Below are 25,297 nucleotides of genomic sequence, written 5' to 3'. Positions count from 1 at the left end.
ACCGCGACAGTGTTGTGTGATATTAGTCTGGTTTATTAGCCAGGCTAACAGTGCAGCACTATCTCTCTCTCTCTGTTTCTGGCACAACAGCGACACTTTTTCCCCTACTGGTACTCATAGTCACATAGGTTAACACGGACATTGCTGTTCCTTGGAGTGGTAAAGTAACCTGACTCCGCCAGATGGGGCAGCAGAGAATACACTGGGACCCAGGAGGGGGGAACCCAGTGTACCCTCTGCTGCCCCATCTGGCGGAGTCAGGTTAGTGGTAAGGTTGCACCACTCAAAAACGTCTTATTATGGTCCTTTTATTGTCACCTCCGACCGCCCATATGGCTGAGTCCGACCCCACCATAGGGACCCCACAGCTTGAGAACCGCTGTCACTTTCTTCTCCTCCCCTCGCCTGTGATTGGCCGAGAGCAGCGGGGTCAAAGGTGGTGGAAGGCGGAAGGAACCGGAACAGTTCTGTTCTGTCCGTGCAGGTTGCAGCAGCGTCGAACAACAAACAACAACAACATACCGATAATACCTACCGTGTCCGTGCGTCCATCAGATGGTGTTCGGCAGGGCTGTGAGTGTGCTGGCGGGCGCGTGCACTCTGGGCGTTCTGGGAACCGCTGCCACCTACAAACTAGGTATGTAAAAAAAAACATTAATTTATTATTTGAACTTGTTTATTGCCATTATTATAAGCTCATTTACAGGCAATTGGTTTCATTTTATAAGACGTTGTTGTTCATTTTCTCTCAGTTCCATCATTTATTTTTTTGTAGTGGGAAAGCAAAAATAAGTGACATTACACTTTAAAGAGACATACATGCACACATACCTACATACGTTTGTCTATACACATATATATCTTCAGATATAATAACGAGGACCAGAGTAAAAAATACACGTAGTGATATTGTTTGTAAAACATTTATAAAGGTGCGTTTATTGGATTACATTCTAACATTTAGTGTTTAGATTCGTTTTAGCCGCTTTTATATCTTTCATGAATGTCTTGTTGTTTGATAAAAAGAACTGTCAGTGTCAAGTGAACAATACACAACATGATGATGGTGACAATCATGCACGTTGTTGCATCATCTCCCTGGCCTGACTGTAACGTTATTACTGTATTGTTCTGGTTAAACTCACCAATTTGACTTAGTTATAGTATAGTTTTTGGACAATAATATGCTACTTTAAAAATGTAGCTATTATTTCTCTGCTATAGTTAGTTACTGTTCATAAAACAAGAAACTGGGCTACACTATAAAAGTGTTATTTCAAAAATAAGTAGCTATATCTTTCTACACTAGCTATGGACCAGAGCTACTGTATAGCTACACTACACTACTCTGCTATCTAAATGTTGTTGAGGACAATATGGTTGATTGAACACTTTATTAACGGTTTGCAATGGACAAGCACAAAAAGCATGAATCCAAGAAAGCCTATGGCTTGTTTCCAACTTTCCATTGGGGTCCTTTTGTAGGCTATGCAATTCATTGAGCGATTGAATAAAAGCGACACTGATGGAGATTGAGAATCCTCTGTCTTTATGTGATGATTCGGCACAAACAAGGGACTAAATTCATTTCGCTCCTATGCCACCAAAATGTGGAATGCCCTACCAACAGTCATTAAGACATGCAAATCCCTTGACTCCTTCAAAACTGCTCTCAAAGGGGACGGCTGCAATTCTAAACTGGCCCCTGTAAAATCTGAATCCCCCACCCACCCCTTTTTCCTCCTCACTGTATATGTTTTTCCCCCCTTTTTACCTCTTATGATGATTTCCTGTTTTTGGCTAGAAGTGTATATTTGTACGTCTCTAAATGTTATGATGAATTGAACATGGTGGACCCTATTGTAAACAGGTTTACTGCTTAATATGGTGTCGTCCACAGTTAACAGTCTTGTATTGAGTTGTGCTTGAAATGTACTGTAATTCTCCAAACTGCTAATAAATTATTAAATCAATCAATCAATGATGGACAAACTGGACTCAAAACTGTTGCAAAATGTAATCAGTGTGATGTAGCTTTTGTGCATTCTGTCCTTACGGTGTAGGTAGCCTAAAATCAACGCAGTCTTGGTTGAGATATTATGCTTAACATTACCTTATCTGGTAACTCATAACCTAGTTCCCAGTTTTATCTGCCTTTGGGAGGAGTTAAAGCAAATAAATGAGGAAAATAAATCACAGGAAGTACAGGACTACAGTTCATGCATCGTTGCCAGATTTTGTGATAGAAATAATTAAGCGACTAGTTCTATGAAAACAAGCCCAAAAGAAGCGACTGTACTGTAGGCCACATGAGCACTTTAAACCTATATACATCGGCTATTTTAAATTGAAAAATAGCTGATCTACAAGGTCGCAACAAGTTGCAAGGCTGTGCGTTGTGAACTTGTAGATCTGCTATTCTCTCTGATCTGGAAAAAAAAATAGTTCAAAATGTGGGATACAAATTTAAAACATTTAACAACAGAAATCTAGTTCAGGGGTCCCTGGAAGAAACAATAATTTCAGATGGGGGGTGCGGAGACAAATGCATAATAATGTAGGGGTCCTTGACATGAAAATGTTTGCGAACCACTGGTTTTTAGACAATAATCAAATAAGCAACCTCACTGTAAAAACAAGTCCCCCTCCAAAGAAGAAAAACGCAATTTATATATAAGCAAAGCAACTTTAGAGAAAAGCAAGGCCAAAGTCACTTATAATATGCAGACAACATGGCAACAGTGGCTACATGTATCCTCACAATGCCTCGTAGGTGGGGTGAGTGAGTCAGTAGTGTGACTAACACAGCTGTGTTGACAAATATAATCGCCTTCATTTCCACGTAGCTGTTAGATCTTGTCCAGCTGTACTGGAGTGTAGGTACCTCATACAGGTGGAGACATAGTTTCACTAATACAGTAGTTGTATCTACTGTAGCGCTGCACGCTTCTTGCTCAAATGTGAGTCTAGATTTTCCTTCCTAGAAAATATCTATTGTCTCTAGTCTGTGGTACTTGCTGGACATTACAAAGTGCTTGGCTTAATGCTACTTAAAGTCTCTTTCTTGTAGCAAAAACATAAGTCACTAAAAACGAATTGGACAGCCAACTAGTGCTGTACGATTCTTTCTTGCTCAAATTTAGAAATTAATTAATTAGCCGGTGTCTTGAATCTAGACTGCGATCTTTTTCCCCGATTAACCCATTCTGGGCGGGAACCCCTTTTGGTGTTTTAAGCTTTAAGTTATACTTTAGCTATTGAAAAATAGCAGATCTACAAGCTCATAGCGCGCCACCGAGTGGCGCGCTACAAGCTTGTAGGTCTGCTATTTTTGAAAAGTCATGAAAATGTGGTGAAAAATCTTCGAATATATATTCTTCTCAGAGCGTTTTTAACTCAAATCTTTACTTCTGGGGGAGTCCCTGGAACTACATATTTTCAGATGGGGGTCCACGACCACATACAGATAATTCTGGGGGTCCTTGGCGTGAAAATGTTTGAGAACCACTGACATAGAAACATAGGTTTTTGAGAAAACTGTCATGATGACACTAGTTGTATCTGCGTCAAATGTTTGTGTCATTCTCCGCGTGTAGCTCCTGCAAAGCTCCAAGCAGCAGCCTCTTCTGCACTCCTTCACACGCCGCCGTCGGCGCCACAGAGGAAGAGTTTGCTGGTGGAACAAGCAGACATGAAGATAGAACTCCTGCCGGCGCTCAGCGACAACTACATGTACCTTCTGATCGACGTGGACTCCAAGGAGGCAGCCGTGGTCGACCCCGTGGAGCCGGTCAAGGTGTGTGATCTGTGATGTTAGCAGTGGCGTTTCCAGGAATGACATTTTGGGGCAGGCAAGATGTGTTAATTGTCGCCCCCCCCCCCCCCCCCGTGCACAATCAGTAGCACTAAAGGTTTTCAAAGAGATATACCTGCCAGACACCAGGATACAAAGAGATATACCTGCCAGACAGTAGGATACAAAGAGATATACCTGCCAGACAGTAGGATACAAAGAGATATACATGCCAGACAGTAGGATACAAAGAGATATACCTGCCAGACAGTAGGATACAAAGAGATATACCTGCCAGACAGTAGGATACAAAGAGATATACCTGCCAGACAGTAGGATACAAAGAGATATACCTGCCAGACAGTAGGATACAAAGAGATATACCTGCCAGACAGTAGGATACAAAGAGATATACCTGCCAGACAGTAGGATACAAAGAGATATACCTGCCAGACAGTAGGATACAAAGAGATATACCTGCCAGACAGTAGGATACAAAGAGATATACCTGCCAGACAGTAGGATACAAAGAGATATGCCTGCCAGACAGTATAGGATACAAAGAGATATACCTGCCAGACAGTATGATACAAAGGGCTGAAAGGCACGCATTTGCATTCGAATGGGTGATTGAGGGTCGCGCACTATACGCGCAATGGCCAATCCGCTGTCCACTAATAGTTCTCAGGTCTTGTTTTTGTCCTGGCCAGGCAGAAAATGGATTTGGACAGGCGGACGGACGCCTGTCCTCGCCTTATTGTAGATACGCCTCTGGATGTTAGGCAATGGGGCTCTGATCAGACTAAACGCTTGCCCAAAGTTGGAGTCATTAGGCATAGACGAGTCATAGACATGTCATAATCGACTTTGACATGTCATAGATCAGGGGTTCTCAACGTTTTTGGCCGGGGACCCCCGGAAATGCTTTGGCAATGTCTCGCGACCCACGGGTTGAGAACCCCTGTCATAGATGACTGTCACAAGCTGGCCACATGACTTCCGAGAATAAAAATGACATTGGTGCTATGCAGGACCACGTTGGAAAGGTTTTATTCCGCTTTTATGTATTTACTTGTATGTTGTTGTTTTTTGTACGCAACTAAATTAATTCACATTGGAGCCACACCACCAAACCCAATTTTTGCCATTCCCTCTTATCCCATTTTGGGGCGGGAACCCCTTTTGGTGTTAGCATTATGTTATGCTTTAGCTATTGAAAAATAGCAGATCTACAAGCTCATAGCGCGCCACCGAGTGGCGCGCTACGAGCTTGTAGGTCTGCTATTTTTTGAAAAATCGAAGAACGACTGACATAGAAACATAGCTTTTCCAGAAAACTGTCAGGATGAAGAAGACATTTTTAGAATCTGATCTCAGGTCAAAATGGGTTAATCCTTTTTTTTGGTTGTTGCTCTTCATTCACAGGTTCTGGAGGCGGTCCGTAGACATGGCGTGAGACTCACGACAGTCCTCACCACTCACCATCACTGGTGCGACTTCCACTTCCTTCTCGTTCTCCTGCATTTCCAAATGTTCACTCATCTTGTATATCATCTCCTGACTCGGTAGTTCACGAGGAACACTCGTGTATAGAGTTGTTTTTGGCAGCACATTTTTTCATTAGTCTCTTGAATAGTTTATTTAGTTTTAGTCACATTTTTGTCACCTGGAAATGTTTTAGTGTTGTGTCTAGTTTTAGTTGATATCATAAGATTGTAGTCGACTTTAATCTACAGTTGATTTAGTCGACTAAAATGTTTTGGCGGGCCTTGATGGCCTTGATGCCGCCGTAATGACTGCCGTAATTTTACAATTGCTGACGCACAACAGCTTGTAGATCTGCTATTTTCAGCCTAGTGTAAATTGACATGTCTTTTATACTGGATCTCTTGTACCTTCCTAACATTTCAGTCTAGTTTTTATTTTGTCGACAAAATTGTCAATATATTTCGTCTTATAGTTTCTGTCATCATTTAGTCATTCATTCAGTTTCCATTTAGTTTTCGTCAGTGGAAAAAAAGGTAGTCGACGGACATTTTAGTTTTTTAGTCGACGAAAACAACACCTGATAGACGTGTGTGTGTGTGTGTGTGTGTGTGTGTGTGTGTGTGTGTGTGTGTGTGTGTGTGTGTGTGTGTGTGTGTGTGTGTGTGTGTGTGTGTGTGTGTGTGCGTGTGCGTGCAGGGACCACGCCGGTGGAAATGAGAAGATGCTGAGGCTGATCCCGGGGCTGAAGGTCATCGGAGGAGACGACAGAGTGGACGCCCTCACCAAGAAAGTCACTCACTCCAACACGTTCAAAGTGTGTAACTGTTGATGTAACCGAGTGTCGTTGTTGACTTATAACGTTGTGTTGTTGTTAAATCGTAGTCATATTGTGATGTCTGTTTTCATGCTATTTGGGGACCGCGGATGGAAAGTAGCGTTCGCTAAATCCGGCATGTTTGCACTTTAGTCATATGCCCAAAATTGTTACTTTCCAGGATTTTAAAATTCAAAAGTAGCAGATCTACAAGTTCAAAACGCATCGCTTCACGCCGCGTTTCGAGGTTGTGGATCTTCTAACTTTGGATGCTTTTGTCTGATGCTGTAGTGTAGTATGATCAAGTAGGCCATTAATTTACACAAAAAAACCCCACAAAAGGTTAGAATATGGAGAGGTTTCTGCCCGACAGAGACGATTTGCTACGGTAGATTTCGATGTAAGTGAACTCACTGGTCTTTTTTTTTGTTTTGTTTCTGTCGTAAAGATCGGCTCGCTCAACGTCCGATGTCTGTTCACTCCGTGTCACACGACGGGTCACATCTGCTACTACGTGACCAAAGACAAGAGCACGGAGCCTCCGGCTGTCTTCACAGGTACCTCTCATCAGGTTTGGCCTGACAAGTCTAAGCAAAGCAAAGTTCTTTGTTTACCCAGGGTGAATGGACTAAGCTCGAGATGCTTGTTTACAGCCAGACCCTGCTCATAGAACATTTCATGGTAGGGGTTCAATGCCTTGCTCAAGGGCACTTCAGCGGTGGTAATTTTAACGTGCCGGTCCGGGGATTCGAACTGGCGACCTTCCGATAACGAGACCGCTCCGCAAACCGTTCGGCCACCTCTGCACTGACCTGTGTTTTTTTTGTGTTTGCTCTTTAACCCATTTCGACCTGATACCAGATTCTACAAATGTCTTCTTAAAAATCACGATAGTTTTCAGAAAGAACTTATGTTTCTATGTCAGTCGTTCTCAAACTATTTCATGTCAAGGAGCCCCAGAATTATATGTGCTTGGCCGCCGACCCCCATCTGAAAATATGTTGTTCCAGGGACCCACCCTCGAGAAGCAAAGATTTGAGTTAAAAAAACGTTTGCTCTGAAAGAATATATATCTATGCCACATTTTCACGATTTTTCAAAAATAACAGACCTACAAGCTCGTAGCGCGGCACTCGGTGCCGCGCTACGAGCTTGTAGATCTGCTATTTTTCAATAGCTAAAGAATAACATAACATGCTCAAAACACCAAAAGGGGTTCCCACCCCAAAATGGGTTAATAAATGCGTGTCAAATGGCTTTCACTGCTATCGCAATCACTGCTATTATAGAGTGTATGCTATGCGCTTGACATCATCATCATACCCAGAAGTTATGCGGGAACGCCTACTGAGTGGCAAACAACTACTTTCTGGCCTCGACCGACCCATACAATCCAAAACAGAAAAGTCATGAATGCATTAAAACAACGTTAAACTCAATTAGCCTCTCACTTTATGCATGCACGGTTTGTCCAGTGACGGTGGTCTCTGCCTCGTCTCTCTGCCTCTTAAGTTAAGTCTTCAGTAGATTTTCAGGTAGGGATACCAATTCTATCCAATCAGGAGAGAGAACTGATCATACATGACATGTCTTCTAATTACATACAATTGGTATATCCCCGACCTGAACATGCACTTTATGTAATGCATTTCAGTAGGCCCCCCTGTTACTGAACAAATACTCTGTAGCAATGATTGTGTGAATATATTTATAGAACACTTATTTTAATCCATTTAGGCCTGACATCGAATTTTTTTTAGGTTTTCTGAAAAACCTCATGTTTATATCAGTGGTGCTCAATATTTCATGTAAAGGACCCCAAAAATGTTATAGTAATATCATGCCTCCGCCCCCCATCTGAAAATATGTTGTTCCAGGGACCCCCCCAGAAGCAAAGATTTGAGTTAAAATGTTCACTCTGTAATAACATTACATATTCAATATTCAAAGATTGAGGCACATTTTCACGATTTTTCAAAAATAGCAGACCTACAAGTTCATATGAGCTTGTAGATCTCCTATTTTTCAATAGCTAAAGTATAACATAATGCTTTAAAACACGAAAAGGGATTCCCGCCCAAAAGGGCTTAACAAACAATATCACTTTGCCTGACAAATGTAGTCTTGGTATTATTTGCATTTTTCCAAATTGCAATTTTTACAGCGCTTTTCTAAGCACTCAAAGCGCTTCACGACGGTTCATTCATTCATACATTGGGAGGTGAAGCGGTGAACAGTCGACGCCAGCAGCGTCCTCCACTTCCCACATTCACACACCCAACGGTGGCAAAGCTACCACGAGAGGCACCGACCGACTCATTGGAGGCAATGTGGGGTTCAGCGTCTAGCCCAGGGGTGTGCAACTTTGACGATGGAGAGGGCCACTATATTTCCACACTCACTCCAGAGGGTCCACAGTGCATGTTACTGTCGTAGCAAAAATAGCCGATCTACAAGCTCAAAACGCGTAGCAATGCGACGCGTTTTGAGCTTGTAGATCGGCTATTTTTGCTTGAATTTTGCTTGAATTGAAAACCTGAATAATATTTTGCCATTTTTGAATTGGAATCCTGAAAAGTAACCTTTTTAAATGAATTTCAAATGCATTTAGTTATGTTAACTTTATGAACTGTTAACATAACTACATTGGACACAAAAAACGACAATAACATGTTAATACTAGTCATTAAGTACTAGTCATTTAATACTAGTCATGAAGTAATTAAAGTGGGTTTGGAATTGTAACAGCTGAAATCAATACTATATCAGTATTCTTTCTGATATTAACCTGCGGGCTGCATTAAGTGAAGGAGAGGGCCGCATGTGGCCCCTGGGCCGCCAGTTGCCCACCCCTGATCTAGCCCATGGAATGCCACTTCGACATGTGGACAGGAGAAGGAGGAGCCGGGATTCGAACCGCCGACCCCACGGGTCATTATTTATTTGACGTAGTGCTCTACCTCCTGAGCCACTAGCCTGGCTAATAAGCCAGACTAATATCACACAACACTGTCACGGTATATTAGTCTGGGCTGGCTCCACTTGGATTTCATTTCCCGGGGGGCGGGTTCAAACATTTTCTCTTTGACGCAATTGGTCAGAGCTACTGTCAGTCAAAAGTCTCAAGCATTGAACGTCACTGTACCAAAGCCCGCCCATATTGCATACCGTGTCCCGATTGGTCTGACCTGTTCTCGGTTGTAGGAAAGAGGCGTGCTACTGAGCCTCGCCAGACCGTAATCCTTTGGATAAAAGCGTCTGCTAAATGACTGTAATGTAATGTAAATGTAATGTAATCCGCTGGTAGGCAATTTTTTTTTGCCAACGGCTGATTCGGTCTGGTTTATTAACCAGGCTACTGAGCCACAGCCCGGCCCGTGTCGATTGTGACAACATGGTTGTTGATGTTGTTCGTTCGTGTGTGTGTGTGTGTGTGTGTGTGTGCAGGAGACACGCTGTTTGTGGCTGGATGTGGGAAGTTCTTTGAGGGAACGGCGGAGCAGATGTACCGAGCCTTGATCGAGACCCTGGGCTCTCTGCCGCCCCAAACGGTACGTACCGTACTACTGTACCAGTGTTCTTTTTGGCAGCAAATTTCTTATTTTAGTTTTAGCCAGAGTCTCTTGAATAGTTTCCATTTTAGTTTTAGTTACATTTTTGTCACCTGGAATGTTTTAGTGTTTAGTTTTAGTCGACAAAATATCATAAGATTTTAGTCGACTAAATGTGCAGTTGATTTAGTCGACTAAAATGTATTTTGGCGGGCTTAAATGCCGCCGTAATGACTTGCTGAAAATAGCCGATCTACAAGCTCACAACGCGTTGCGCTGCGACGGCCTATACTGGATCTCTTGTCCACTAGTTCCTTTTAGTCTAGTTTTTATGTGTTGACGAAATCGATATATTTAGTCTTAGTTTTAGTCACCATAGCTTAGTTTTCATCTAGTTTCCATTTAGTTTTCGTCAGTGAAAAAAAGGTAGTCGGCGAACCTTTTTCGTCTTAAGTTTTAGTCGACGATAACAACACTGTACTGTACACCCCAAACCAAACGGTACGCAGTCATACTGTACACCCCAAACCAAACGGTACATACTGTACACCCCAAACCAAACGGTACATACTGTACACCCCAAACCAAACGGTACATACTGTACACCCCAAACCAAACGGTACATACTGTACACCCCAAACCAAACGGTACATACTGTACACCCCAAACCAAACGGTACATACTGTACACCCCAAACCAAACGGTACATACTGTACACCCCAAACCAAACGGTACATACTGTACACTCCAAACCAAACGGTACATACTGTACACCCCAAACCAAACGGTACATACTGTACACCCCAAACCAAACGGTACATACTGTACACCCCAAACCAAACTGTACGCAGTCATACTGTACACCCCAAACCAAACGGTACATACTGTACACCCCAAACCAAACGGTACATACTGTACACCCCAAACCAAACGGTACATACTGTACACCCCAAACCAAGCGGTACGCAGTCATACTGTACACCCCAAACCAAACGGTACATACTGTACACCCCAAACCAAACGGTACATACTGTACACCCCAAACCAAACGGTACATACTGTACACCCCAAACCAAACGGTACATACTGTACACCCCAAACCAAGCGGTACGCAGTCATACTGTACAAACCAAACGGTACATACTGTACACCCCAAACCAAGCGGTACGCAGTCATACTGTACACCCCAAACCAAACGGTACATACTGTACACCCCAAACCAAACGGTACATACTGTACACCCCAAACCAAACGGTACGCAGTCATACTGTACACCCCAAACCAAACGGTACATACTGTACACCCCAAACCAAACGGTACATACTGTACACCCCAAACCAAACGGTACATACTGTACACCCCAAACCAAACGGTACATACTGTACACCCCAAACCAAACGGTACATACTGTACACCCCAAACCAAACGGTACATACTGTACACCCCAAACCAAACGGTACATACTGTACACCCCAAACCAAACGGTACATACTGTACACCCCAAACCAAACGGTACATACTGTACACCCCAAACCAAACGGTACATACTGTACACTCCAAACCAAACGGTACATACTGTACACCCCAAACCAAACGGTACATACTGTACACCCCAAACCAAACGGTACATACTGTACACCCCAAACCAAACGGTACATACTGTACACCCCAAACCAAACGGTACATACTGTACACCCCAAACCAAACGGTACATACTGTACACCCCAAACCAAACGGTACATACTGTACACCCCAAACCAAACGGTACATACTGTACACCCCAAACCAAGCGGTACGCAGTCATACTGTACACCCCAAACCAAACGGTACATACTGTACACCCCAAACCAAACGGTACATACTGTACACCCCAAACCAAACGGTACATACTGTACACCCCAAACCAAACGGTACATACTGTACACCCCAAACCAAGCGGTACGCAGTCATACTGTACACCCCAAACCAAACGGTACATACTGTACACTCCAAACCAAACGGTACATACTGTACACCCCAAACCAAACGGTACATACTGTACACCCCAAACCAAACGGTACGCAGTCATACTGTACATCCCAAACCAAAAGAAAAACACAGTAGTCTAGCTAAGCATTAATAATGAAAATAAACGAGTGATGCATGAATCACATGTTTGTAAGAGTAAAAATATGATTAAAACAAACGAAAAATATGATTTAAAACAAACAAACAAATGGCAATACAGCAAATAGATCTGTTTGTGATGTTTAAATTTTTGATGAGGAATGTACAGCATGTTGGTTTTAATTTCTTAGCATTGATTTGCGTATCCTTTTTTTGTTATGTTTTTTTTGTGGCTTTTGCCTTTTATTTTATATATTTTTATGGAGGGACAGACAGTAGGCTGACAGGAAATGGGGAGAGAGAATAAAAATAGAGGCCGCATTTTAGTTTAGCCGAATGTCTGCCCCAGCATAGGTCTGATATATATGTAGGGTTTTATGTGGATAAATTTAACTCTTTGCAAGCTCTAGACCAGGGGTGTGCAACTTTGACGATGGAGAGGGCCATTATATTTCCATACTCACTCCAGAGGGGCCACATTGCATGCATGTCGTATAGCAAAAATAGCCGATCTACAACTTGTAGATCGGCTATTTTTGCTATATTTGAATTGAAATCCTGAATATTTTTTTTGCTATTTTTAATTGGGATCCTTTTAACTAAATAACTGTAATACTACTCAGCAAGCTAGTAATTTAGGCTGTAAGTCATTAAAGCGGGTCATGTTAGGGTTAGGCATGTTTGGAATTGTAACAGCTGAAATCAATAACATATCAGTATTCCGAAATTAATCTGAGGGCCACATTATGTGAAGGCGGGCCACCAGTTGCCCATGTATGCTCTAGATTATGCCCTGACTTGCTTACTGTACTTTAATGAACAATGTTTTTTTTCTTCGTTTTAGCGTGTCTTCTGCGGTCACGAATACACCGTCAGCAATCTGAAGTTTGCGCGTCACGTTGAACCTGACAACGAGGTCGTTCAGAAGAAACTGGCGTGGGCAAAGGTATGTATTTCACTGAGGTACAGTGCAGCAAAGGTATCGATTTATCTTTGGCAAAACCCATTTAGGCCTGACGTCGAAATAAAATAAAATGTCTTCAAATTCCTGAAAGTTGTCTGAAAAACCTTATGTTTCTGTATCAGTGGTGCTCAATATTTCATGTCAAGGACCCCAAAAATGATATGTAATATGCCTCCGCCCCACATCTGATAATATGTTGTTCCAGGGACTAAGATTTTAGTTCAAATGTTCACTCTGTAATAATATATATTCAAAGATTTGAGGCCTATTTTCACGATTTCTCAAAAATGGCAGACCTACAAGTTCATAGCGCGACACTCGGTGCGCTATTTTTCAATAGCTAAAGTATAACATAATGCTTTAAAACACCAAAAAGGGTTCCCGCCCAAAATGGGTTAAATAATTCAACTTTACAAAAACATCGTCTCTAAAAGAGGAAATCTGCACTGGACCGGAACTGTCCTTTTAAGGCAATTTTTTTAATTTAAGCCATAAAGACCTGAGGCACTGACATTAGAAACCCATGGTTTCTATGTCAGTGGTTCTCAAACCTTTTCATGTCAAGGACCCCCAAAATTGTATGTAATCGGCCGCCGACCCTAGCCTCGGTCCCAGGCTCACTTAACTGCGAAAAAGAAGAGCCTGGTCACAACCTAAGGCAGAGAAGCTATCGAAAGGCGGGACTTCCGCCGTGTAACCCCCCCCCCCCCCCCGGAAGTTAACGTTTTTTGACCAATCGCAGCGTTGTGTTCCCGAAAATGTATTCCCGCTGAAATGATCATTGGGTGGGGACTAGTAAACACAGCCGCACCGCGTGACGTAGTTATCTTACACGCAACACTTCCGCCACTTCCGCTGATAGTCTTTTCAGCGTAGGTCTTGGCCAGGGTGCGCCGACCCCCATCTGAAAAATATGTTTGTTGTTCCAGGGACCTCCCAGAACCAAAGATTTTGAGTTAAAAAACGTTCACGCTGTGAAAGAATATAGTATATTCAAAGATTTGTGCCGACGTTTTCACGATTTTTCAAAAAAATAGCAAATCCCCAAGCTCCGCACTATGAGCTTGTAGATCTGCTATGAGCTTGAAGCCTTCATCTGCGTTTGTATTGATGTATTGATTTTATTGACGCATCGATTTCGGTCCATCCTGCAGGAGAAGGTCAGCAATGAAGAACCCACGATCCCCTCCACGCTGGCAGACGAGTTCGCATTTAACCCTTTCATGAGAGTAAAGTACGTATGTTTATACATCTTGATTGTTATTTGAACAGCGTAGAGTCTCCCTTGTTTGCAACCGAAGGTTCAAATCACCTCTTTGTCATGAACTGTAACAGGCCGTCCACACTGAGCATTATGACTATAAATACCCAGAATTTCCGGACTATAAGCCGCTACTTTTTGAGTGGTGCAACCACTCCATTACGGAGCTGTGTGTGTGTGGGTGGGTGGGTGGGTGGCTGGGTGCGTCTGAGCACGAAAACAGCATGGTTGTTTTTCACCACCTGTGCGCAACCTAACGCACACAAAAACACACACGCACATATTAACTGTATATATGGTGATTTCGGCTGTGCCAGTACAGTACAGTGACAGTACAATACAGTAGAGGGTACAGTAGAGGGAGCCCCACACAGTAACTCTGTCATTTCTCAACCGTTTCGGACGCGGGGCGGCTCGCCGGAATCGGGCCGGCACCCTGGGTGCGTTCCTGTGGTCATGATAGCACTGCAGTAAGGACAAAACATACAATGCAGATAAGGACTGTGAACAGGTACAGAATAAGTATTAAGACCAGTAAAACTAAAAAAAGGGGTAACAGTATAACCTCAAATACATAAAAAAACTTGACTTCACATCCTACCGTATTCCTCTCTGCTCCTAGGTTGATCAGATGTGCATATAGTGTAGTACAGTAATCCACCAGTAGGTGGAGATAGGGGCGTATGTATTGTGTGCATTCTAGCACCACAGATGGCTGCCTGCCTGCAAAGGACGATTCTACAAATGCCTTCTAAATCAGTTTTCTGAAAAACCCTGTGTTTCTATGTCAGTGGTTCTCAACCTTTTTCATGTCAAGTACGGCCAGAATTATCTGAATTTGGCTGCGGACCCCCCCCCCCCCCCCCCCCCCCATCTGAAAATATGTTGTCCCAGAAGCAAAGATTTGAGTTAAAAACGTTCGCTGAAAGAATAAATATTCAAAGATTAGCTCACATTTTCACGATTTCTTTTCAAAAATAGCAGACCTACAAGCTCGTAGCGCGGCACTCGGTGCCGCGCTATGGGCTTGTAGATCTGCTCTTTTTCAGCTAAAAGTATGACATAATGCTTAAAACACCAAAAGGGGTTCCCATGCACCCAGAATGGGGTAGGGTTATAGAGCTTGACGTGGACGGCAATTAAACTACTTGTGAATGTGGATTATTCTTAGTGATCATTTCAGATAGCTGTGCCATTTGTTTTAATCGTTTGCCCGCCAGGAACATAGGAATATTAACACGTAGAATCTTGTAGCCTGCCACAAACGGAAAAGCCGTTTTAACAGCGATGTATTCATTAATGCATGTTTTAATACGATCGTATCGAAATCTACCGTCCGTTAGCTTTGTTATGCTTCTGACCCAATGGGCGCGCATCCACTTACATTGCCGGCTCTGTTTTCAGACGGCTTTATCTCACAGAAGCGACATTGCAGGGGTCGCTTTGTCCCAGACAAGCGTTTTCAACGGCCTGTAGCAGGCGCTGTGATACTCGCGGTCCACTTTTTCCACCACCGACCGAGAGAACGAGCACCAGCTTCGTCAACACACACGGAATGGTTTCATAGTAAAATGCGATTACGGATATTTGGCTCTTCAAAGTAAGTGTCACGCGCGATAAAACCCTGGCAGGACGCGACGGAGGGATTAAATAATGGTAGCGGTATTAACATGGGTGGTGATTTGATTTTCTGTGTACGTTCAGAGAGAAGACGGTGCAGGACCATGTGAAGCAGACCAGTCCCGTTGAAACCATGAGAAGCCTCAGGAAGGAGAAGGATAGCTTCAAGGTTCCCAAAGAGTGACTGACGCCCCTCCTCAGCAACAACCATGCACTAAATGCTACGCTACGCTAACCCTAGTCCAATCATGAGTGGTAATCTAACTCTTGACGGTGTGTATACGAATCGACCCTTAAGCCCTATTTTAATACTTTGGCTATTTGAAGAAAAAAAAAAGTAGACAGATTTTTGTTTTTATTTTATTTTATCTGAAAATATTTGCCTATAATATGCCCCAAATAGGGACTCTGGGCTTCAGTGATGCTTGCGGAACTCGACTACGTCTCGTTCCTGACCGCATCACTGTCGTGGCAATAATCACGTTAAACCAGACCCTCTCGTGTAATATTGCTTAATTAACATACTCTACCATGCAGATTGAACAAAATGCAAATGCACAAAGTTACATGCGGTAAGTAATACAGCTGTAATGTGGTGAAATGAGCACTCGTGGTTTTCACAGGGTAGGTAGCTGCTCCACTACGATCGTACACTGCGCTATGAGTAGGTAATTATGATGGTACACCAAGGACAATGTATAGCATCTTGTACATTTTCAAAGTTAAACTGGCAATACTGAAATTCACTCATTTCAACTCTGATTTCAACAGCTAACGCCGCGAGCTGAATGTGGCCATTATATTTAATAAGCATACTTATTATGTCCAGATCCAAACCAAATTAGATTTTAAATCAAGTTTAATCGGTTATTTTATTGGCATTATGGCATTTCTTTTTCTTTCTTTTTTTTCCCTCCGTTTTAGAATGCTTAAAGGTAAAATAAGTCTTAAAGGGGCATTCCACTCATTTTCAACATTTTACCATGTCATTAATATACCTTAGAGCTGTTGTGTGGAAATAATAAAAAAGTCCCCCCATTCTGTGTTTCCTAGAACTGTAAGTATGAAAAAAATCATTAACATGGTGAAACACATCTTGATGACATCATCAAGATGTGTTTCACCATGTTAATGATTTTTTTCAGATCTCCAGTTCTAGGAAACACAGAATGGGGGGGGCTTTTTTATTGTTTCCACACAACAGCTCTAAGGTATATTAATGACATGGTAAAATGTTGAAAATGAGTGGAATGCCCCTTTAAGTCGATAAATGCACAACGTTAGAGTGAGTATTCATAACGTGTAATATATTGTTGTACAAAATATTTAATTCAAGGTTGACATTTTGTGAAATGTGTTGGAAACAAACATGGCAGGGAGCCCCTTTTCGTAAAAAAATAATAATAGTGTAGTTATATATACTACTTACTATGTACAATTTCTGTAAAAGAATAATAATATAATATTTTCTGTTATGTTAACAAATCTTTCCTGTAAAAATCTGGTTTATTTTTTACATGAAACAGTATAACGTTGCATTTCATGGTGGTTTTGAAGCTTTTTGACTGCAGTCGCAAAAATTACATTTTAGCACCTGTGATTAACAGTGCATTTCATTCAACGCTCAGTTCACTTATTATTCAAACCTTCTACAATTTACACTTTAGCAGACACTCTTATACAGAATTGACTTAGACTAACTTAGCAAGGTAATAGCATTCTGTGAGTCGAGCAGACATTTTCTGTTATCATTTTACAGTCTCTTCTATGGTGTGAAACATAGTTCTTTAATATCAGCTATAGTACCGTTGATCTTACAGTACATGATGCTCTTCAAGAAACAATAAAACATGCAGTGTGTCAAATAAAAACATTGTTATTCAATGTGGTTAATAGTGTCTGTCCCATTACTTCTGATCAGCTACTGAAATCAATTTATATGGATTTATATTAAAGTTCAGCAATGAATCGAACTTAATGTTCATTGCTGACTTTTCAGATGGTCGACATTTCTGTATTATAAATCCCTTTTTTTTGTGGTAGTCTTTTTCTCTTTGAAATATGGATTTTTGATTTTCATGAGCTGTATATGCCATAATCATCAAGATTAAAACAAAGGGTTTCACTTTATGCGCAATGATAAATCTAGAATATATGAAAGTTTCACTTTTTTAAAATTATATTATGGATGAAAATGACATTTTCCAACTATTTTTTTAGATGGATCTGTATATTTTGAATAAACCTACGTAATACGATATACTATGGGGTGGGCACGTTCGGAAATGGTCCCCCGGAGCGCACTCGCCTATTATTTAATAGTTTGTATTGGTGGGTGCGCTTTTTCCGAACGCGCCCACGGAAACCCAGACGTTTTTAATTCCATGGAGAAATAATAATAATAACTTATATATTGGTGTTTGTTCGGTCTGATAGTATTTGATAGTAATTGTAAATGATAACTACGTGTGTGTGTGTGTGTGTGTGTGTGTGTGTGTGTGTGTGTGTGTGTGTGTGTGTGTGTGTGTGTGTGTGTGTGTGTGTGTGTGTGTGTGTGTGTGTGTGTGTGTGTGTGTGTGTGTGTGTATAGAATACTTTATTGGCAGTTTAAGAAAATTACAGAAAATGACATCATTTTAAAAAACGCCAAATGGACTTAGACACAAAAAAGCCTTCGCTTGTTTCCATTGTGGTCCACTTTGTAACATGAAACTATACACAAACATACTGTACAAACAAAACAACCATGGAACATATAATAAATAATCCTTATATATAAGGCTGGGAGCTATATACATATAGGACAAGAGGTACCCTGAGAGAATAGTCCAGAGCATGGGAGATGGGCTATCCAGGGTCGGAAACTAACTATGATCAGTTAGTGTGTAGATGGAGCCATGATTTCAGGTCTTTCCTAAATCTTGCAATAGAATTTAGGGATTTCAGGGCTGGAGGGAGTGCATTCCACAGAGTAGTAGCTGCGTAGTAAAAAGCATTTTTTTCCTGAAACTGGGGGGAACTAGATCATATGGACTTCCTCTGGTTGAGTACCTGTGAGCATCCCTCACTCTGGGCAGGTAGCCCAGCAGGTACTTAGGAACAGAGGCATCTAGGATCTTGAAGACCAGACACAATGAGAGCTGAGATACTCTCTCCTCCACTCTTAGCCATCCCAGGCTACTAAAGTGGGCAGAGGTAAGATGAGACCTGGGGTTCCATTTTAGTAGTAACCTCACAAGCTTGTTTTGGGAGGTCTGCAGCTTTGTTTTCAATAGCTTGGAGATACCTCTGTACCATGAAGTACAAGCATAGTCAAAGTGGCACTGGATGAGGGCACCGGCCAAGGTCCTCATAGCACTGCTGTTGACATAAGGGGATATCCTGCCCAAGAAACGAGTTCTCTGGTTGACCTTTGAGATCACTTTCATTGCCATTTTTTCACCTGTGAGTCTAGTATACAACCCAAGTAAGTGACCTCTTCCCTATTTGTGACCACACTGTCACCCACTCTAACTGTGAAGCCTGTTGAGTGTGTGTGTGTGTGTGTGTGTTTTATGTATTTGTTGTGAGCTCTGCTCTATCAGCTTTTATTCCAAACTGACTATGAATGACGTCGATACAATGTGGGTTTGTGCAGGGGCGGAGTTTAGTGGTGTGAGCTGCCATTGGCCCGTTTTGTGTGTGTGTGTGTGTGTGTGTGTGTGTGTGTGTGTGTGTGTGTGTGTGTGTGTGTGTGTGTGTGTGTGTGTGTGTGTGTGTGTGTGTGTGTGTGTGTGTGTGTTCAGATCAGTGTGCCTTTTTTCCTTTTCCCTCTTTTCTCGGTTGTATTTCATTTTTAATAGACATATTTGGAGAGAGAAAACTGTGTTTTGTCTTTAGAAGTTCATCATAGTTTTAATTTAGGTTTTATTTCAGAAAAAAGAAAAGACAAAGAAAAGTACTGACTCATGTTTCAACAGGGTGGAAACATTTTTTACCAGTGAATCACTGAATCCCCCCCCCCCCCCCACGCACACACAAAACCAAGAAGAACCTCCCTTTCCCCTGTCCTGTGATTTCTGAGAAAACGCAACTAAACTCTTTCAGTCAGTCAGACGTACTAAAATGGCGCAGCAGGGAGTTCAACTGGATCAGGAACAGTTGTGTTGTTCTATCTGTCTGGATCTACTGAAGGATCCAGTGACTGTTCCCTGTGGACACAGCTACTGCAGGACGTGTATCGAGAGATACTGGAACCAGGACGATCAGAGAGGAAGGTTCACTTGTCCACAATGCAGACACAGCTTCATCCCAAGACCTGTTCTGAAGAAAAACACTATGTTGGCTGAGGTTGTGGAGAGCCTGAAGAAGACAGGTGAGACTAATTAAAGTTCTCTTGTAAATACAGTTCAGTCTGTCTGTCAGTCAGATATAATTTATAAACCAATAAAAAGATGAATCACCGCCCACCCCTTTTTCCCCTCACTGTATATGTTTCTTTTCCCTTTTTACCTCCTTTATGATGAATTCCTGTTCTGTTCTTAGAAGTGTCTATTTGTAGGCCTACAGTACGTCTCTAAATGTTTTGATGAATTGAACAAGGTGGGCCCTCTTGTAAATGTACTGTAATTCTGCAAACTGTTAATAAATATTTCAATCAATCAATCAATGAAAATGAAAAGTCTTATTGCAAGAATATAAAAGGCTAACAAGGCTATCTAAGCAGGCTATCTTAAGGGGAAACATAGCCCCTTTCGGCACCCTCGGTTAGCTTTTCTGAAGTTTGGACGTCGCTGCCCTAGGGTCCCTGATCGGTTATTAAGCCCTCCATGGGATGCAGATGTACATACCCTCCGTTCACGGAGAGCGGTGCGCCGCTTGAGTGTTGGTGAGATGTTTCAAAGATGCATAACACAGCTATAGGAGACAACGGAAACGTGGGCAAAATCGCATTAACCGCCCATGCGGTTTTGGCTTCTCTGAAATTCTCTCTTCCTCACTAGATCCATACACAGCATCTCCAGACTCAAATACCACACGACAGTGTGATTTGAGTCTGTCTTATTAGCCAGGCTACGTCCGGGGGGCTTGCCCCCCGAATGTTTATTTTTAATTTGCGATGAAAATGCTTAAATCTGGTGCACTTTGAGATAAAAATGAAGAGGCTAGATCTATAAAGAACTACACACATCATATTAGATTATTATCATATTACTGTGCTATTATTGCCATTTGCCAACATCAGCAGTACAACACAACATTGGATAGGGCAGGGATGGGCAACTTTGATGATGGAGAGGGCCACTATATTTCACACTCACTCCAGGGGGCCACAATGCATATAGTCAAAAATAGCTGATCTACAAGCTCAAAACGTGTCACAGTGTGATGCATTTTGAGCTTGTAGATGTGCTTTTTTGCATAAAAAAAAAAATTGGAACCTATTTTTTTAATTGGAATTGGAATTGGAACTATTTAATTTCAAATACATTTATATGTTAGGTTAACTTTATGATTATTAACTGAAATGCAAATACATTGGACATAAAAAAGACTAGTATTCATTAAGCTACTAATATAGACTGAAGTAATTAAAGCGGGTCATGTTTGCATGTTTGGAATTGTAACAGCTGAGATCAATATAAGTATTCCGATAATAACCTGCAGGCCGCATTAAGTAAACTGTGTCTGTGCTCAGAGAATACATTCTTCAGCGTGTCCACATTTCCACAATAGTCCACAGCCCACTTTGCCACTCTCTCTGATCCACTACCCCTCCCCCCCAATCATGTCGTACTTCCTGTTCTTTCCAGATGGGAGATGGCCATGAAGACGCATGTTAGATGTTCCTTGCATGCCTGTAAAATACTTTTGTTTGTTTGTAGCAGCATGTTTCGAGTTGTTATAACCAGTGCTACTAGTGAATATCACTGCCAAATATCACTAGAAAACCAATCCATTTTATTATTGGCATTATTACAAAAAAGAAAACCCCTCGTGGCGCCGGGCCTGTGCTAGTCTAACACAGATTGGTGGTAAGGCAGATAGACGGTAACAAAAACAATAGTTACTAGGCAGCCAAGTCATGCTGGCTCAATTAGGTTACCAAATATGAGGGTACAGGCACATACAAATGAAATACATTTTCATCAAATTCATAAATACATGTCAATCAATCTATCAACAGGACTCCAAGCTGCACCTCCTGAGCACTTCTACGCTGGACCTGGAGATGTGGCCTGTGATGTCTGCACTGGGAGGAGACTGAAAGCTGTGAAGACTTGTCTTCAGTGTCTGGTCTCTTACTGTGACACTCACCTCCAGCCTCACTATCAGTCTCCTGCCTTTAAGAAACACAAGCTGGTCAAAGCCTCCGGCGATCTTCAGGAGAACATCTGCTCTCGTCACGACGAGGTGAAAAAGGTTTTCTGTCGTACCGATCAGCAGTTTATCTGTTCTCTGTGCTCCATGGATGAACACAAAGGTCACGATACAATCTCTGCTGCAGCAGAACGGACTGAGAGACAGAAAGAGGTCGATACATGTCAGCGGGAAATCCAGCATAGAATCCAGGAGAGAGAGAAAGACGTGAAGGTACTTCACCAGGAGGTGGAGTCCATCAACCACTGTGCTGACAGAGCAGTGGAGGACAGTGACACCATCTTTACTGAGCTCATCTCTTCCATGGAGAGAAGACGATCTGAGGTGAGGGAGCTGATCAGAGACCAGCAGAAATGTGAAGTGAGTCGTGCTGAAGAACTGAGGAGGCATGTGGAGCAGGAGGTCACTGAACTGAGGAGGAGACATGCTGAGCTGGAGCAGCTCTCACTCACAGAGGATCACATCCATTTTCTACAGCGTTACACCTCCTCCCTCTCAATGATCAGTGAATCTACACACCCAGTCAGCAGCAATGTCCGTCCTCTGAGATACTTTGAAGATGTGAATGTGGCCATGTCTAAGATGAGGGAGAAACTAGAGGACATTCTTACAGAGGAATGTACAAACGTCTCAGAGACAGTGAACAGAGTGGATGTTTTACCGTCAACAGGACAAGAACCGAAGATCATAGCTGACGAACTAGAGGACATTTATACAGAGGAAGGGACAAATGTCTCCGAGACAGTGAACAGAGAGGATGTTTTACCGTCAACACCACCAGAACCGAAGACCAGAGCTGAGTTCTTACAATATTCACGTCCGATCACACTGGATCCAAACACCGCAAATCAATGCCTGTCTTTGTCTAAAGGGAACAGAAAAGTAACAGTGATGGACAAACCACAATCACATCCTGATCACCCACAGAGATTTACTGGAGTGTGGCAGGTTCTGAGTAGAGAGGGTCTGAGTGGACGCTGCTACTGGGAGGTAGAGTTGAGTGGATACTGTGCTCGTATAGCAGTCTCACATGAAGATATCAGCAGAACAGGTGATGGTGAATGTGGATTTGGATCCAATGATAAATCGTGGTCTTTAGGATGTACCAAACAAGGTTATATTTTCATACATGGAGGTATTAAAACTGACATCCCAGGCCGTGTGTCCTCCAGAGTAGGAGTGTACCTGGACCACAGTGCAGGTACTCTGTCCTTCTACAGCGTGTCCGACACCATGACTCTTCTCCACACAGTCCACACCACGTTCACCCAAAACCTCCATGCTGGACTTTGGCTGTATTCATCACCTGGAGACACTGCTGAGTTGTGTGACCTGGAGCAGCTCTCACTCACAGAGGATCCCGTCCATTTTCGAGAGTGTTGCAGCTCTCTTGAATCTACACACCCAGTCAGCAGCGATGACCTGAGATACGTTGAAGATGAGACTGTGGCCGAGTCCAATATGAGAGACAAACTAGAGGACAGTCTCACAGAGGAAGGGACAAACGTCTCAGAGACGGTGAGCAGAATGGATGTTTCACTGTCAACACCACCAGAACCCAAGACCAGAGCTGAGTTCTTACAATATTCACGTCCAATCACACTGGATCCAAACACGGCAAATGAATACCTGTCTCTGTCTAAAGGGAACAGAAAAGTAACATTTACGGACCAACCACAATCATATCCTGATCACCCAGAGAGATTCACTTCGTGGTGTTATCAGGTTCTGAGTAGAGAGAGTCTGACTGGACGCTGTTACTGGGAGGTAAGGTGGAGTGGATTTGTTGTTTTCATAAATGTTTCATATAAAGATATCAGCAGACGCTCGACGACATACGATAACTCGTGGACTTTACGGTGTACTGAACAAGAACCAATTTCCGATTCCGAGTTACGATTCCGACAGGAATCGGAAATCCAGATTTATGAAATCGGATCCGGATTCATGAACGGACGTGTGTTCATAGAGATCCCATGCCGTGTGTCCTCCAGAGTAGGAGTGTACCTGGACCACAGTGCAGGTACTCTGTCCTTCTACAATGTGTCTGACTCTGACACCATGACGCTCCTCCACACAGTCCACACCACATTCACCCAAAACCTCCATGCTGGATTTTGGTTTGATAGACCTGGAGTCACTGCTGAGTTGTGTGACCTCAAGTAGACCACAGTTTTGTTTTGTCTCATGTCAAGCATGGAAAACTGTTTCGCAGTCTCAAAGCCACTGGAAATAGACTGCGAAACGCTTCTCTCCCTGAACAATCAAGATACATGTACGAACTGATAAGAACTAGAGCGAAACAAACCACACACACACACACACACACACACACACACACACACACACACACACACACACACCTGACACCACACACACACACACACACACACACACACACACACCTGACACCACACACACACGCACTAGTGTGGTCGAATTGCACCTTATTTGTTGTGCATATGGTTGTTCACACAAAGTTCACCTAACTTTGCTACTACAGGGAAAACATGCACATGATGTACATAATGATGTAACAATAAAGTACAACCTTAAACCTTGAATAAATGTTGTGTATATATATACACCAGGCGCTTCATTCAGGAGTGGTGGATTATAATGGCCCTCCTAAAGGCCTCACCGAGGTTTGTTGGGCTTCCTCCTCACAGAGGACACAGGCTGGGGCCCTAACCCATACTGCTCCCCTCCTCACAGAGGACACAGGCTGGGGCCCTAACCCATACTGCTCCCCTCCTCACAGAGGACACAGGCTGGGGCCCTAACCCATACTGCTCCCCTCCTCACGGAGGACACAGGCTGGGGCCCTAACCCATACTGCTCCCCTCCTCACGGAGGACACAGGCTGGGGCCCTAACCCATACTGCTCCCCTCCTCACGGAGGACACAGGCTGGGGCCCTAACCCATACTGCTCCCCTCCTCACAGAGGACACAGGCTGGGGCCCTAACCCATACTGCTCCCCTCCTCACGGAGGACACAGGCTGGGGCCCTAACCCATACTGCTCCCCTCCTCACGGAGGACACAGGCTGGGGCGCTAGCCCATACTGCTCACCCGGGTGCCGTCTACATTCCGGCTGTCACCCGTCTCTCCGGTGGTCACCAGACTATACCCGGTTGTCACATAGTCTATTCCTATGAGTCACTATAAATAGAATAACTTAACTAAAAAATGTATTAACATACCATACACATTGTTAGGTTATATTGTATTAACATACTCTACCATACACATTGTTAGGTTATATTGTATTAACATACTCTACCATACAGATTGTTAGGTTATATTGTATTAACATACTCTACCATACAGATTGTTAGG

General features: G+C 42.8%; 2 protein-coding genes across 2 annotated transcripts; both read left to right on the top strand.

The window, feature by feature from the left end:
* Positions 1-422: 422 nt before the first annotated feature.
* Positions 423-17,490, top strand: LOC306936083 (hydroxyacylglutathione hydrolase, mitochondrial-like). Its single transcript, XM_079519518.1, has 9 exons — positions 423-637; positions 3,597-3,796; positions 5,219-5,283; positions 5,978-6,095; positions 6,544-6,652; positions 9,543-9,646; positions 12,597-12,698; positions 13,871-13,950; positions 15,682-17,490. Exons 1-9 carry the CDS (start codon positions 556-558, stop codon positions 15,779-15,781), a joined length of 960 nt encoding a protein of 319 aa, XP_079375644.1. The 5' UTR covers positions 423-555; the 3' UTR covers positions 15,782-17,490.
* Positions 17,491-19,610: 2,120 nt separating this feature from the next.
* Positions 19,611-24,123, top strand: LOC306937264 (E3 ubiquitin/ISG15 ligase TRIM25-like; the record flags this gene model as incomplete). Its single annotated transcript, XM_079520931.1, has 2 exons — positions 19,611-19,951; positions 21,764-24,123. The coding sequence occupies exons 1-2, from the start codon at positions 19,702-19,704 to the stop codon at positions 24,121-24,123; spliced, it is 2,610 nt and encodes an 869-aa protein (XP_079377057.1). The 5' UTR covers positions 19,611-19,701.
* Between the last annotated feature and the right edge of the window lie 1,174 nt (positions 24,124-25,297).

Source organism: Electrona antarctica (genome assembly GCF_951216825.1).
Source record: "Electrona antarctica genome assembly, chromosome: 14".
NCBI classification, from domain to species: domain Eukaryota; kingdom Metazoa; phylum Chordata; class Actinopteri; order Myctophiformes; family Myctophidae; genus Electrona; species Electrona antarctica.
The sequence above is the reverse complement of the archived record's forward strand: the minus strand, read 5'-3'. Positions and strand labels throughout refer to the sequence as shown.

Bases quoted from the DNA above. Each gene is read 5' to 3' on its own strand.
- LOC306936083 (XM_079519518.1), top strand. From the start codon at position 556: ATGGTGTTCGGCAGGGCTGTGAGTGTGCTGGCGGGCGCGTGCACTCTG. The intron at 3,797-5,218 runs GTGTGTGATCTG...CTTCATTCACAG, and splicing joins ACCCCGTGGAGCCGGTCAAG to GTTCTGGAGGCGGTCCGTAG. The intron at 6,653-9,542 runs GTACCTCTCATC...GTGTGTGTGCAG, and splicing joins GCCTCCGGCTGTCTTCACAG to GAGACACGCTGTTTGTGGCT.